The 15,463-nt window shown below is 36.3% G+C and overlaps 1 protein-coding gene across 1 annotated transcript in view; it reads left to right on the top strand.

Annotated features, from left to right (window-relative positions):
- The first annotated feature begins 2,125 nt into the window (after positions 1-2,125).
- Positions 2,126-15,463, top strand: part of LOC139720488 (NIPA-like protein 2) — a 31,735-nt gene continuing 18,397 nt past the window's right edge. The window contains exons 1-3 of the mRNA XM_071631841.1: positions 2,126-2,697; positions 3,954-4,022; positions 5,194-5,389. Of these exons, the coding sequence (XP_071487942.1) occupies positions 2,605-2,697; positions 3,954-4,022; positions 5,194-5,389 (358 nt within the window). The 5' untranslated portion in view covers positions 2,126-2,604. The remainder of the gene's footprint in view (positions 2,698-3,953; positions 4,023-5,193; positions 5,390-15,463) is intronic.

Raw genomic sequence — 15,463 nt, forward strand, 5'->3', positions numbered from 1 at the left:
GCACTAAAACTTAATTTGTTTTTCATCTGCAAATGATAGCACTGGGCTGTAATAAAGAAAGCAGCTCCATCATGCCAGAACTTTCACTTTATGCAGACTTCTCAAAACAGTTCCTATAACACTAACTGTTGAACATCAAACTATCCCAGGGTCCTCTCACACATTGTTCAAACAAAGGTATTGAAGTTTGAAAGCTGTGTTTAAAAATGGCTGTGACTCCATAAATTTTGTCAAATGCAGTCCATGATTAAAAATGGGGAAAATCTTCTGATCGTAATGTCCATTTGACCTTCACTTTAAAAAGTTTGTAGCGTTCTACAATGAAAATGTAATTATATTATTATCCAATAAAGTGTTTCACAAATCCCCTTTGATCTATATCCTGTAGGATTCTGCCTTGCATCATTCCTGTATTAATACTACGTAAAAAAAAACTAGCATACGTTCATGTTTAGATGCATGAAATAAAATGCAGATAGAAAATTATCGCCTCTTGTAATTCATTTCTCTTACTATCATAACTCTGTTTACCAAAGTCAAGTTTACAATGATTTTGAGTTGCACAAACATGATTGATAGCAGTTGTTTATCAAACATAACAATTTTATTTTGTAAACATCATGTTTTCAATCGCCGTTACTTGGCAGTTTATGCCCCTGTCACAAGCCATGTTGTATTGACCATTGGCTCTCCTCTCCCATCTCAGTTTAACCCTATTATCGAACTACAATATTCATGCAGACTTTGAAGGTCTTGTTTACCTTTAGGAACAGTGATTTAAAAATTGTTCAAGATATGAGATTTAATGTATATGTATAGGTCTGCTGTACCACAAAGCATCCTATCATATACAATTTTCCGATAATGCCTAAAATATAAGGAGATATCTGTATTTTTCTCACTAACTGTAGACGGTTTAGTCTGGAAACATTTTTATTATAACTATCGTTCACATTTTGTATATTCAACTATACTTAACATTGATTTTACCGATTCAAATTTTTACAGTGGTTGTTTCTATACCTAGTCACATTTTAGAGCTATTGTAAGGCACTAATGCTGGGTTTTAGTTTCATCTGCAAATAGTAAATTGTGCCATAAATGTACGGCAGGTCTTTGATCGAAATGAAAGAAGAGATGTTTTAAATTGATTAATTGTTTTGTTTTCTTTGAATCTGTATCGACAACAAACATGATTGTGTTATTGGAATAAAAATTTCATTTCAATTGAATTGCATTGAATTAAGGGTGTCCACGTCTGCATTAAAGGTCCTATTTACCTTTGGGAGCAGTGATTTATAAAAATGTTCAAGATATCACATTTGATGCATATGCGTAGGTCTGTTGTACCACAAAACATCCTACCATATAACATTTTGCAATAAAGCCTAAAATATAAGGAGATAATAATATGAGTAATTTTTTCAATAAACCATAACTGTAGACGGATTAGTCTGGAAGCATTTTTATTATATCTATTTTTCGAATTTTGTATATTTTACAATGCTTAGCATCGATTTTATTGCTTCAAATTTTCACAGTGGTTGTTTCTATCCCTAACTCATATTTTAGAACTATTTCAAAGCACTAATGCTGGGTTTTTGTTTCATCTGCAAATGGTAAATTATGCCTTTAACCATCTATGTGCCACGTGTATTTCCTGTTTATAGGTTTATGTAGAACATTTGTGCTCATTTGACTCACTGGCACAGAACAAGTTAAAGCTATGAGGTCAGATAAACGTAAAAGTCCCAGGATATTGGGCGGTTGTTGGGCAGATTTCTTACAGTACCGACCCTCGTCTCCCGCCGCATCGTTGAAGTAAAAGTAATATAAGGAAGGGAAGTCCCCTATGCGTGTTCCAGGCACTAGAGGGAGACATAACTGTGGGTGTGTCTCGATCAGCTGCTGCGTACTGACAGCATGGCATGTCTAGGCTCCCTAGGCTCTATGGGCAGTCATGCGATCTGGGAGTGTTCTTTGAGCTATTGTTAGCGGTACGCCAAATTTCAAGTTGTTCCATAGGTTTTTGTTTGCATCACATGAGGCTGAAAGCTGAATTACCGTCCCCGAAGAGAGTTGCCGCGGGGACTAGGTATAAGAAAAAGATGCGGTTCGCTTGGCAAACGTATTGAGTGTATTCGCACGCTCGGATGGTCATGGACTGAAAAAAAGTCGAGGAATATTTGAAGTTTCCCACAACCCTTTCTGGAGTAGACACCTGTGATTTCCTTTACTAAACCTGCCGCACAGTCGGTAGGCCTACTTGGTAGCGTCAACTTTTGTCGGGGATTAGTCAAACCAAATGGACGGACCAAATCTATGGGAAAAGAACAACTGAAGAGATGATGTGATCGGAGGTGAAAATTAGTGTTCATTGTCTGAGAGATCGTGAGAGAACGGTAGGCAGGAAACGGGTGAAATGGAGTACCACGATGGACTTTAGTGCTACAAATCAACGCACCGAAAATCCGGTCATAGATATAATGTTTCACCGTAACAAATCAAGCGAACCTTCTCCTCGTCGTATTCGGTAAACCGGACATCGGCGTCTACCAGTTTTGACGTTCCTACGCTGGCCCATTGGAAGAAGGGGAAAGCGAGATGTCTGTAACTTCACCCGCCACGGAAAGCCATGGTAGTACATCCGATCCGCCGGGATCAAACCTGGGAATTTCGACTCCGCTCGTACCATCGGTTCGTTTGTATTCTTGTGATTATATTGTTAATGGAAGTTCATTTATGTAGGCTTAATCTTCAATGACAGGCTGACAGAAAGTGCATACTTTAATGACCTACACACACCGACTTAAGAGAAGATCCATCTGGTAGTTTTCTACATTGCATGTACATGCCATCCAATAAGTCAGACTATTTCAGTCATGCTTTACGACAGTTTATTAGGCCAGTGATCGAGAGAATATTCGTTGTTTCTTCCACGTTTATGTAGCTGTAAGATTGATCAGAGTTTGAAGCTACCAATCAAATATATGAATATATATATATATATATATATATATGTTTGTTGTTGTTGTTCGTTGTTGTGTTTTTTTTTGTGTTTTTTGTGTGTGTGTTTTTTTTTTTTTTGGGGGGGGGGGGGGGGGGGGACAGCTTCTTTACCAAAGTAACAGGAAAGTGAGCTTACTCCGTTATGTCCATTGAACCTTGCACAAGTTAAAGCCTTTACCAGAATTCTTTAATTTCATGCATTGATGACTTAATAGAGATAATCATATCAGATTAACGCAAAATAGTTGTGGAATAATTGTATGTCATGCAATTTTAAGAAAAAATCCTGGGTGTAAATTTGTGTTATGAGGACTATTAGAAATAATGAAAATCTTATTGTCTTGCTGTGAGTGTGGTCACGGTGGTAAGTATCCTTCAAGTGCATAATTATTAGTTATTCACTTTATGTACAGGTGGAGGAGGGCAATATGGGCGCAGGGCTACCACCTTTATGTTCTTGGCAATCCAGTTTGATAACTAATGTTATATAATTGTATTGCCCGTTGTGGAAGAGAAGCATATTCATGATTCATTATGCTAAAAAGTGTGTTATTCTCTCCGTCTGCATGTTATGTATATTATATTTTTCTATATTGTAACTGATTGACAGACTGCCCTACATCGACGTAAATAAGCACCGAATTGATCAGTGTTTTTTAGTAGTAGCCATGATAAAAGAAATCATGAGTGTGCGTACCCAAACATCTCGATGGAAGAATTTCATGAATTTGAATATAATAATATGTATTGTACAACAAAGTAAGATAGATTTAAAATTGTATCTTTGATTGGGTCATATGCCATTCTTGATCCTTGTTTTGTTTTTGTTTGTTTTTGTTTTTTCCCGTTTTTTCCCTTATGATTGTTGCACAACAAAATGGGCTTTTGATTCGGTCAGATACTATTATGATCTTTGTTTTTGTTATTCTTCCCTGTGATTGTAGTCACTGGTGTTAGGAGTATGTTTGGCCATTGGAGGCAACCTTATGATCAGCGTCTCCATGAATATACAGGTAAAAGAATAAAAGAGTTCCAACATTCCTGAATATATAGATATATACAAAACATGTTGACGTCTGTGTCACTCTCGTAAGGTTTAAGGTGATACATAAGGTGTGGCAATACGCTGTACTTGATTAGGAATTAATGTTTACATACCTCTACATTGTATGTTTGTCCATCATATTCTTCACACACTTTTATCAACATGTACACAAACTTTCTTGCTACACAAATACTTTATACATTAGCTGTCGTAAAACTAAATGTTCATAAATGAGAATAAGCAGATTGCATGTGAAAGGCTGAATACGTTCCTCATGAATGCGACACAGATTTCAGAGCAGTTAGTTTTCAGAGTAGTATTCGATTTTTAGATTTTTTCTTTTCACTCTGGGATACCTGCAGAAAGATGCTCTTCCTTTACTAATGTTCTAGTCTTGTGTTGATGTAGACCAATCCCTTTGTTTACATGCATCTAAAGGCATTGCCTTAGGAATACGCTGCAATACTGATTACACTTGAGAATTTCGAGAATGACAGCATTCCAAAAAGTCCTTTTATTATCTAAATTGAAGAGTTTAAGTCGATCGGGAATCTTGAGAATGAGAATACATGTACTTCGATTTTAATGATTTTTTTTTTAAATGGATGTTCTACAGTCTAACGTTTTCATAATATATCTAACTTGCTATTGTCATAGAGCATCCCCCTTATAGGAGAACCTGAGCTATAGGCTATTAACAATAATGCCCTTGACTATAGATGCTCTCTTGTTTTGTAACATGTTGTTGATAGTTAAACAGCGAAGATGAAACATGCTGTATAATGCAGCATACTTGAGGAAATTTTTGTCTTAGTATCCCATCCGACACATAGCTGATGTTACCTAATGGATACAATCTGTCTTTGGATCTGAAGATAACATTATTACTCTTATTGCTATTTGAGCTAAACACGTCATAAAATACCATTCTGATATACTTTAATCCAACAATAATTACCATGCTTACATTCCCCGTAAAGTTACTTTACCTGCATGCACAGCTTTAGACAACTCCTTGTCTGTATGAATAAGATGAAAAACACATTCAATACATGGTAGATGCCGTTCAAACCATTTAGTTCAATTTGAATCCATTTGATGATGGTTCCTAAAGTCGAATTATATTCTGGCTGCACCAGAAATATGCTCTGACGAAGATCCATGAGAGAAGAGCATCGCAAGGCCTTGACCCTCTTGGACACAGCGAGTATCTCAAAAGCTGGATCTGGTGGCTTGGTATTGGACTCATGATCCTAGGAGAGGGGGGTAATTTCTTGGCCTACGGCTTCGGCCCCGCTTCTGTGATCGCACCTCTTGGTACAACAACAGTTGTGGGTAAGTCCACTTTCGAGTTTTTAAAGTTCTGCTGATATTTTGCTATCAGCACGCAGCATATGGGTAGAATCCTTCTGTAAAGAAAAATCCCCAGTAGCATAAGAGTACCTGTAAAGGTGTCTCCTCAACTTTCTTTTTCTTTTGTAAAAAAAAAAAAGAGGAAAAATTAGCATTGAATCATTGATAATGCACGTGTCCCATATGATAAGTGTTGTGTTTAGCAGGGCCCTGCATGAAGAAGATCACCTACAATAATTTATGTCTGGTAAATGGATTCCCTTGCGTAGATGTCAGAAATAGATAAATGAATAGATATACAGATACTATGTTTGTTAGATTATGCAAATATTGTAACCCTTTGATTATATCGTTAAAGTCCTTCAGTCATATTTCCAAAGTTATGTATATCTGAAGAGTTTTATTGCAAAATGAGCTAAGCGCCATTTTTAAACATTTCAAAGACAAGTCCATCATCAGATAAGAGCAAAGTTAAACCTTTCCAGTAATACCTCACTTGTGACCTAAGATATTCTAGAAGTTATGATTGAAAATATCCTGTATTTTCTTACTATTTTCCTTTTAGCAGCATTAATCACAAATATCTCAACTTAAGAAGAATGGAGTTAGGTCGTTTTGCGATAAAACTCTTCGTGAACTCTTTGCATAAAATGCATCCTGCCAAGACCCGCCCAGAAATTGTGCGGAAAATACACCTTCCTGCACCAGTGATAACAATGAGAAAGAAATCGGTGATATCATATTACAAAATTAATAAGTCTATTATCAAACTCTCTGCCTGGATGGGCACCTGTTACCACTTGCAAACACCCTGCTTTTGTTTGTTTGTTGGTTTGTTGGTTGGTTGGTTCTTACCACAGTCGGAAAGCAGCAGTCAGGGCTATGTGGCACAGTCGTAAAAGATTGCTGCATTGGCAGGAAAAAGATGATTTATAGATATTGTGAAAATAATGTGTTGCCATCGTGAGTAGTGCCTCTACATGCAAAAAAAAAAAGTTTAAAAGGGAAGATAATGTATATTTGACTGAATGCTTAATTTCAACGGGCTAGTGATGACACGGTCATAGGGGATAGGAGAATCCCTGATTTTGTTAATTTATCCATCAGAAGGCGAAGAAAAAAATAATAATTTTGAGGAAATAGAAATTCATTTCATGTTGAACAAAACTTTTGAAATTGCTGAAAATGCAGGACAGCAAAGCCAAAAAAAGTATTCTCCTGTATTTAAGGTGCAGCTTTTAAGATGATGTTAAAGTCATGACTAGTATATATTTATAAAATGTATAGATTTGATTTTTCAAGTCTTAGAGATTCGAATACATAACCAGGTAATGACTATCATCCATTAGTCGTTGTTACTGTCTATGTGATGAAAATGTTGGGTTTTTTTTTCGCATCCGCACAATTTTGAATAAGATGGATTGAACTAAAATATCAAGTCGAACCTCAGTACTTTCCAAACGTATTGAAAGAGAATATAATGTGGACTTCAGCATGTCTACGTTAACTTCAACCCAAAAAGACAGGAAAGAAAAATGCCTTATCCCGATCGAAGCCAGTAATAATGTCTCACGTCCGTATGCATTTTTGAAAAGATTAACCATAATGCGTTTCTTTGTACATGTATGATTATTTTTCCTGCCCTGAAGGCTTACCACTCAAGGTAAAGCTGAAGTGCTGGTACCTACAACCACTCTGTGCATTTTTGACTATTCTATGCTTTACTGCATGTCCTGATTCTGTCGTCCTTTTGTTCCCTCATAATTGATGACAAAGGTGCAGGCTTCAGTGGCGGATCCAGAGGGGGGCGCAACCGGCGCACGCCCCCCTTTATTTTTCGTTAAAAACAAAAGAAAAAATGAATTGAAACCCGGAAGTGGCACCAGAAATATTAGTCACGCCCCCCCCCCCCTTTACAGAATTCCTGGATCCGCCCCTGGGCTGTGAATAGTTAAAAAACAGGGTACCGCACTCTAGTAGATGCCTGGAGTAGGATTCACTCACAACGCCACACGTGCACAGTGATTGGAAAGCTGCTGTCTTGTGCAGTGGTTTGCAGTGGTTACAGATGCATGATATTTCATGTATGTCTGTGTGCGCTTATGTGTGTGCAGTGGCGGATTCCGGGGGAGGGCGCACCGGGCGCGGCCCCCTCTTTATTTTTGGTTAAAACAAAAGAAAAAAAAAAGAAAAACGGGGGGGGGGGGGGTGCGTGAGCCCCGCTCAAATTTTGCAAAGGCGCCTCCCCTTTACGGAATTCCTGCAATGGATCCGCCTCTGGTATATGTGTGTCTGTCTGTGAAGCTTTGTTGCAGGAAGTGGTAAAATGGTCTTGAGCATGATCTTGCTTCGTTCAGTATGAAGCTATCAAATTACTTGCCCGAAGTCGGAAGTGATCAAAGTTTAGTCCATTAAAGGACAAGTTCACCTTCATAAACATAAGGATTGAGAGAATGTAGCAATATTAGTAGAACACATCATTGAAAGTTTGAGGAAAATCAGACAATCCGTTCAAAAGTTATGAATTCTTGAAGTTTTTGTGCAGTACCCGCTGGATGAGAAGACTACTGCAGTGTATGAATAACTTAGATGTCACATGCGTACAACAATATAAGGAAAATATAAAGAGAATTTCACAAAATTCCATCTTTTGAAAAAAGTACACATCCCCCTGACTCGTTACCGATAAATGTTATGGGTAATATTATTCCCCCTGCCTTTAGAAAGAGGCAAGTCAATTGCTCTTTTATTATGCGAAAAAAGTGAAAATATGTTGAATTTTCTTTTATATTTTCTTTGTACTGTTGTACGCATATGACTCACAAGCTGTAGTAGTCTCCTCATCCAGCGGTTCCAACACAAAAATTTAAAAAATTCATAACTTTTGCATCGATTGTCCAATTTTCCTCAAACTTTCACTGATGTGTTCTACTAATATTGTTGCATTTTCTCAATCCTTATGTTTATGAAGGTGAACTTGTCCTTTAACATATTATACCCGCCACCTCTATACCTTAGCATACATTGCAGAAGACCCATTGCATTCCTTTTACATGAATTCATTTCATTACATTGTAAAGCATAAAAAGGATACATTCATTCATTTTCAAAGTGACACACGCTTAAAACTACAGGATAGGTGCGTTTACTTTGAGATATATACATGAAAGTGTAATATGTGTAGTTCTTACATGTATTTAAATGATGCGGTTTAAAATCCGACATTGTGCGCCAAGTTGAAGTTTGCCTATGTGGAATTATTAACTTAAAAAAGAAGAATTGAAGCTGCATCTTTTCCTAACCCAGCTAAACATTTTCTCTATAACTCTGTCAATGATATGAAAATTTTACTATCTCTCTGTTATTTCCTCAATGATTTTAAAAAGTGTTACTTTCACCATTGCCATTACGTTGCAAAAGTCATGATAATGCTGAAATAGCACTTGGGTCGTTATCACCGATTGCAAAAAATTAGGTCTCCGTAGCAGCAATGTGCCCTGTACATCTTATGGCGCACCGCGGTAGAATTTAGGCGTGGAGTATAACATAAAAACTGGTCTCTCATATTCATTTTATTTAACCCTAGTGTTAATCTTCTCACACAATTAGAAAGAGACAAATTATCATTGAATCTGTGAAATTCATTCATGAAATTTCAATTTCATCATTCTTCACATGTAAAACATATCAGTCAATATACTTGAACATGAAAGTTCAGAAAAGACAATTTAATGTTACTCCTGTGGAAATTGTGCAGGTATTTGTAGGGGGTACTGGATATGGTTTAAAATCCAATTATCTTTAATCCTTTCACTTTCTCGTTGGCATAAATACAGTGTATCACATCATTGCCTGTCTTCTTAGACCCAAATTAGTGCAAATGTATGCTATTCCTTTTCAGTTCAGAGAATTATAGCCTATGGCAGAAAAAAAAAATCATGTCAAAGAATTTTTTTCTAGGTTCACCTCAAAACTTATAGAGCTAGGATAAGGACTACTGTAATGCGAGCATGGACTATTTTGTTTCATTTAGTAGTGTAAGTTTCAGAATGCAAACAAAATGCCATATTTTTTTTTGTAAAACAGCATTCCCGTATACATTAATCTGCAAAAGGAATGTAGTGTTACTGTGCGTGTAAATACAGCCAAGAATGTTGACCAAAAAGCAACTACAACAAAAAGGAATCCAAAGAGAAAATTGCCCTTAAGATTTTGAGTTATGTAGTAGGATTACATTTTAATACACGCACGACCTATTTCATTTCAATGAATTGAGGAGTTATAATGTAATTAATTTGCCATAAAAATATATATCAAATATATCACGCAGCAAAAAAACAAAAACAAAAACAAAAAAAAAACAAAAAAAAACACACAAAGTAAACACTTTTTCAAGTTGATATTTCTCATAAAATTTTTGCTAAAAGGTAATGTACTACATACCATATTGAAGGTAATTTAAATGATTATCGACCTGATAGGTCAATGAAAAGGGAGACTTTACGCATGAGTGAACACCTTTGTTTTTCTTTTCTAAGGTACGAAAGTAAAAACTGCAAAAATGAACAAGTTGTCATTCATGCCTAACTGCTCTTCCATATAACAGTAAAAACAAAAGATAAATTTAACACAATCAGATACGTGAATTAATTTGCAAAAATTAACCTTTGATCTCAATAATATCTTTGAAGCCCAAAATATCAATAAAGGCCAAAATTAAGGGAGAAAAATGAAGAATTTTGTGTCAAACCCAAATTCAAATGAAATAAGATAAGAAGCAATATGACGGAAAATGGTAGAAATTTCAATTTGTTTTGAAATTAAGAAAGTTGTGTATAATATTTGGTTCTTAAATTTATCTCATGAACCCTTAAATTACAAAATAAAAAGAGTGAAATAAAAAAATTCTGTAATTCTGCCATTACTCCCTATTTATATATATATCCCTATTGAATATTTCCCCTTTTCATTTTTCGTTTGAGGTTATAACGAGATAAAGAGGACAAAAACTATTTTTCACTATTTCATTTATGTCTCTCATTGTATTAAACTTGCTTTCTGTTGTCATTATTATCTTGAAGGCATTGCCAAATAAAAGACAACAAGTCAAATTTTGCAATTTTGACTTTAGTGCCTTGGAGGGCAAAGATGAATGTGTTCACTCACACGTAGTTTTTCCTTGTATTGATCTACTAGCTTGATAGCAACTTAAATTACCTTTGATATGGTATATAAGACATTGATTTCATCAAATTCTTCTCTGAAAACTATGAACTCGAAAAAGTGTTTACTTTCTTCTTCTTCTTTTTTTTTGCAGAGTGTATATATATCTGTGATGTCTTGAACATATTTTTAAATCACTCCTCCCAAAGGAAAACAGAACCTTTAATATGTGAAAATATGAAGTGTTACAGTAGATAAGGATTTACACCCAAGAATGTTGCAAACTAAAAATCTGTTCCAGAACCCATTTTTTTTTCACCTCAAAACCGAGAAGTGGAACGAGGATTACCTTGATCCATGCATGACTTCTTTTATTTCATTTGATATTAGGTTTCAGAAAGTAAAAAAAAAAAAGTCATACTTTCTTCACAGTAACAGCTTCATTCCCTCAAACGTTAATCTGTAAAAATCCGTCTAGTGTCTCCCTCTGAAGAAAGAGACCTTCTAAGTAAAGAGAAAAGCAGTCTCGGGGACAGCAACACAATAATTTGTGTCCCTAGTGTCCAGTAGTGTCCAGTAGTGTCCAGTGACTTCTAGTATTCACTGAAGTGGCTCGCTCAGAAACAAAAGAAACAAAAACGGAAACGGAGAAGCCAAAAAAAAAACCAAACAAACAAACCAAAACTAACATACACACAGACAAACAGACAAACGCAATGGCAACAAAATGCCTGTGATAAGAACGGAAGAGTCATTTTAATCCTTACTTTCAACAATAGTTTCTTTTTAATTGCTTATGTTCTGTTTACTCTGTTAATGAAGGAGACAACTTTTAAAAAAAAAAGGCGTTTTGCAGATTGGTCAACCTGTTGTGATTTTGCCAAAGTGATTATATCCTCCACATTCCTGGCTGGATTACTTTCTATTTTTCTGTTACATAACACAACACAACCTTCACAAGTACAATAAATGTGCAACGTTGCATAATCTGAACTAAAATTAAAAATTAGTTTCATTGTCGGGAGATAAACACCAGCGACACAGCTCGTACATAGGCTATCATTTTATTTATTTTTTCTGACAAGGTACATTCTGTACGCAGTGCCATGAGTTTTGCATCATAATCATATCTTCAATCCTTTGAATATGTAACGTGACTTTTCAGTGCAATTGTGATCTCAGAAATACAAATTAGCCACCATCAACAACAAACGAAACAGAGAACTGAAGACCGACCAAAGTTTCCTTTCAAGCATTTAAACTCAGATGCAATTCATTAAGATTTTGTATTCTGAGAGAGCAATGCAACTTTCCGCTGCTTTACAGTCGACACTTATTTGACTATTGGAACAATTTGCATTACAACCTTGAATGTGAAGGGATGTGGATGGTTCCGATGGGAATTACCTTCGAACTCTTTCCCTCCCCTAAAAGAAAAAAAAAAAGAAGGAAACTAAAGGAATAAGAAACGAAAACTTAATAAGACAAGACAATGCAAAATAGATCTCTTTCAAACCAGTTGAGCATTGGTGTTTGTCTCTGTTTTTGTTTTCTTCTTTTTTTTCCCGTGGGACTTCTCCCGGGAATAAAAAGACTATTTTTGTGTTGTTTCTTAAGATAATTTGGACATGAAGTAACTTTGTATGATAATCTATATATTCCATGGAAAGTGAAAGGTGATTTCTTCCTTGAAAGCGATGATTTTTGATGGAGAAACATGAGGCAGTTTATATGACTTCCGCTGCATAGAAGCTGGTATGTTTGAGTTACAGTAGTGTTACGAGCTTGTGTTCAGAGAAGAAATATTGCCCCGAGGAAAAATATTTCATATGAAAGCACTATGACAAATATAAAATTTCATGTCTTTGTGGTGATGAGCGAATTGATGCCAGTATATAACCCATCTATCTTATGAAACCAGTTATTTTATAATACTGAAATTTAAATTGTGGTCAGTTTATAGATAACATACACATACGTACATACACAGTATATATATTTGTGTGTGTTTGTTTGTGTGTGTGTGTGTGTGTGTGTGTGTGTGTGTGTGTGTGTGTTGATACATATGCATATGTGTGCATGTTCATGTATTTCTACAGGGTCTCCAACCCAAAGCACCTTCTGATCTGGAGATTCTCCCGGCCGAAACCCCTAGCAAACGGGAGACTCCAAGTTGATGCGTGCGAAGCGCGAAGTTCCTATGGTTCTAGATGTTCTCTGGAGCTATCTAAGGCTTATTTTTTCAACATACGATAGCAATAAGTAAGAAATCCTTTCCACCGGGAGACACAGAGCCAGGGCGGGAGAAATCAAATCTCAAACAGGAGAACGGGAGATTTTGCAAAGATGGGCTTTCGGCGGGAGATCTCCCGTCGAAAACGGGAGAGTGGAATCTCTTTGTATGTATGTATGTATGTATGCTTAAATGTTTTTGTCTGTGTGCATGTTTGCGATATCACTCTTAAATGACCAGAATATGCATCTCTCCTTCAGAGATGCTGGGGAAACATCTATTCCCAAAATGTCCTATGTGTGATAGAATTTGAATTTAATAAAACAAACAAACAAACAAACAAACAAACAAACAAACAAACAAACAAACAAACAAAACAACAAGAACAAACACTTTTAAATCTTTTGTGTTCTTTGCATACAATGTTTAATGTCGATGACTATTACTGATTTCCGTCCATACAATGCTTATAAGATGCATGTTGCATAACCATTTCTTTTGATTTTCTCGTCTTTAAGTATTCATTTATCTTCTTTTAATGAGAAGTAAAAGTATACACATTACGATCTTCCTATTAGGGGCAAAGAGATAATAGAACCGAAAATGTATACTATTTAGATAATCTATTCATTTTTCATAAAGACCTAAAGATGTTCAACTGTAAAAATTTTGGCCATATGTTGTTGTATAATTATGTTGTAACACATTGCCCCATATGGTTTGTTGTGTGTAATTTCTTCTACAGCTATTGATTGAGAATACATCACTATATTGTGTGCTAACATTTTTGTGTGGGTGTACAAACCAAACAATGTACTTGACTGTCTAAGTGATATGTCATAAATGATACATTTTGAACATGAGTTGTGAATGATAAAAGACATTTCCACATGACCCATCCTTTTTAAATCCTGTTTCAATTATTTCAAATTTCTTTGCATAATCTTTATCACACACGGTCTGTGATATACAAATTTGACAAATATGCGTATTCACTCTCTTCCATTTTAGAGGAAATAAACTGGAATAAAACCATACTTATTTTCATCTGTGCTGAACTTCTAGCGCGAGTCTGTTTTATAATGTCGTAGCTTTACGATGATTTTGTGTGCTTCCAATCGAAATTCGGTATACAGTCTGTTATTGGGCTGAATGCTTGCCAAGCCCAGTGTGTATGTCAAGTAGCATTTGTTTTGTTCTGTTTTCTCTGCTGTGATTCAGATATTACTGTAGCGACACATAACACTTTTTATTCTGCAGTCAGATGCCAGTAATAGCTCATTTCTTTTTCTTGCTTCTAAAATGCGGCACACAGACCAGACACGACATTCTGTTAGAAAGTACACCCGTGTGGCATATACCCAGTCTATGTAATTTATGTAGTAGTATTGGATAGAAGGAAACAAAATATGATAGTCTGGGGGACATGGTATTGTATAAAATTAGCAATTAGCAAAGACTGAACTGAAAATTCGTCTGTGCAGAAATGTCGTGTGTAAAAGAGAGAAAGCTGTGTTCCCTTTACATGCTTTCTGGCCTTGCTACGATGCCTTATAACTCTAGCGAGTCTAGTCCAGCATTGAACATCTAGAAATTCGCTTTGCTCTTTGTGTGTGCGTGTGTGCATGTGTGCGTGTGTGTATCTCTGTGCCTGACTCTTTTGTAAATATCATGAAATTTGAGAGCTACACTCTTAGCTTTGGTTGACCTCTCTAATTGAACGGACCTCGATGCAGTTTTTTTGTGGAGTTGCCGCACCCCAGTACAACAGTAGTTAAATGTAAAAAGAAAAAAATGCTTTGGTAAAACAGAATTTATCTGGGTTTTTGTTGTTGTTGTTGTTGTTGTTGTTGGTGGTGGTGGTGGTGTTTTTTTTTTTTTGGGGGGGGGGGGGGGGAATCCCAGCCAATCTTTTCGAATCAGAGCTCACTGGCTCCTGAGAGAGTTACACAAGCAGAATTTATTATATATTATTTTCTTCACACAACACTCCTCAATTATATGCCAGTCACACTAGATTCTTTGAATCGTCATAAGGAGACGACCGAGCCCCATGGAGTACGTGAAATAGTTTCGCTGTTCAAACAGATCTCTGCTTTTGTTGCAAATCTGGCAGACATGCACCCACTCAATTCATTGACAATGGACTGGACTGTTGTAGATCGAGTATCAGGCATTTTGTTGGAGGTGCGGTGTGCCTGATCCATACATTGTGTACATCTGTCTAGGCACCGTTTTCCCCTATACTATATAGGTGGCTTTGGAATTGTGCAGTTTGAGCTGAGAGAAACGTTAGATGTTAGTGCCCAATGACACGTATAACATTATTGTATAACTGCACGGCTTAACACTATTTAGCTTCCTCTGTTGGCCCCATTCGGACTACTAAAACGTTAAATGTAAAGTTTTGGTGACCCGAAATAAAATTAAATAGAACAATCCATTTGAATTTTAGTTGCCAAATCGGGCCACATTAATGATCAACGTTTTTGAAAATTTGGTGGCCTTACATCAGTTTTTAGTTGCCCCGGGCCAAGTGGGGCCACTGCTAATGTCGATCATGGAGGTGGGAAGAGACTTCCCACCTCCCTGTCTCGATGTAGATGGCTGTGGTCCACGTGCTTTTCATCCCTCAAATAATATGACTGGAGGCAAAATTT

The sequence above is a fragment of the Diadema antillarum genome, unplaced genomic scaffold (genome assembly GCF_040938485.1).
Source record: "Diadema antillarum isolate AM-2024a unplaced genomic scaffold, OU_Dant_1.0 scf00000128, whole genome shotgun sequence".
NCBI classification, from domain to species: Eukaryota; Metazoa; Echinodermata; class Echinoidea; order Diadematoida; family Diadematidae; genus Diadema; species Diadema antillarum.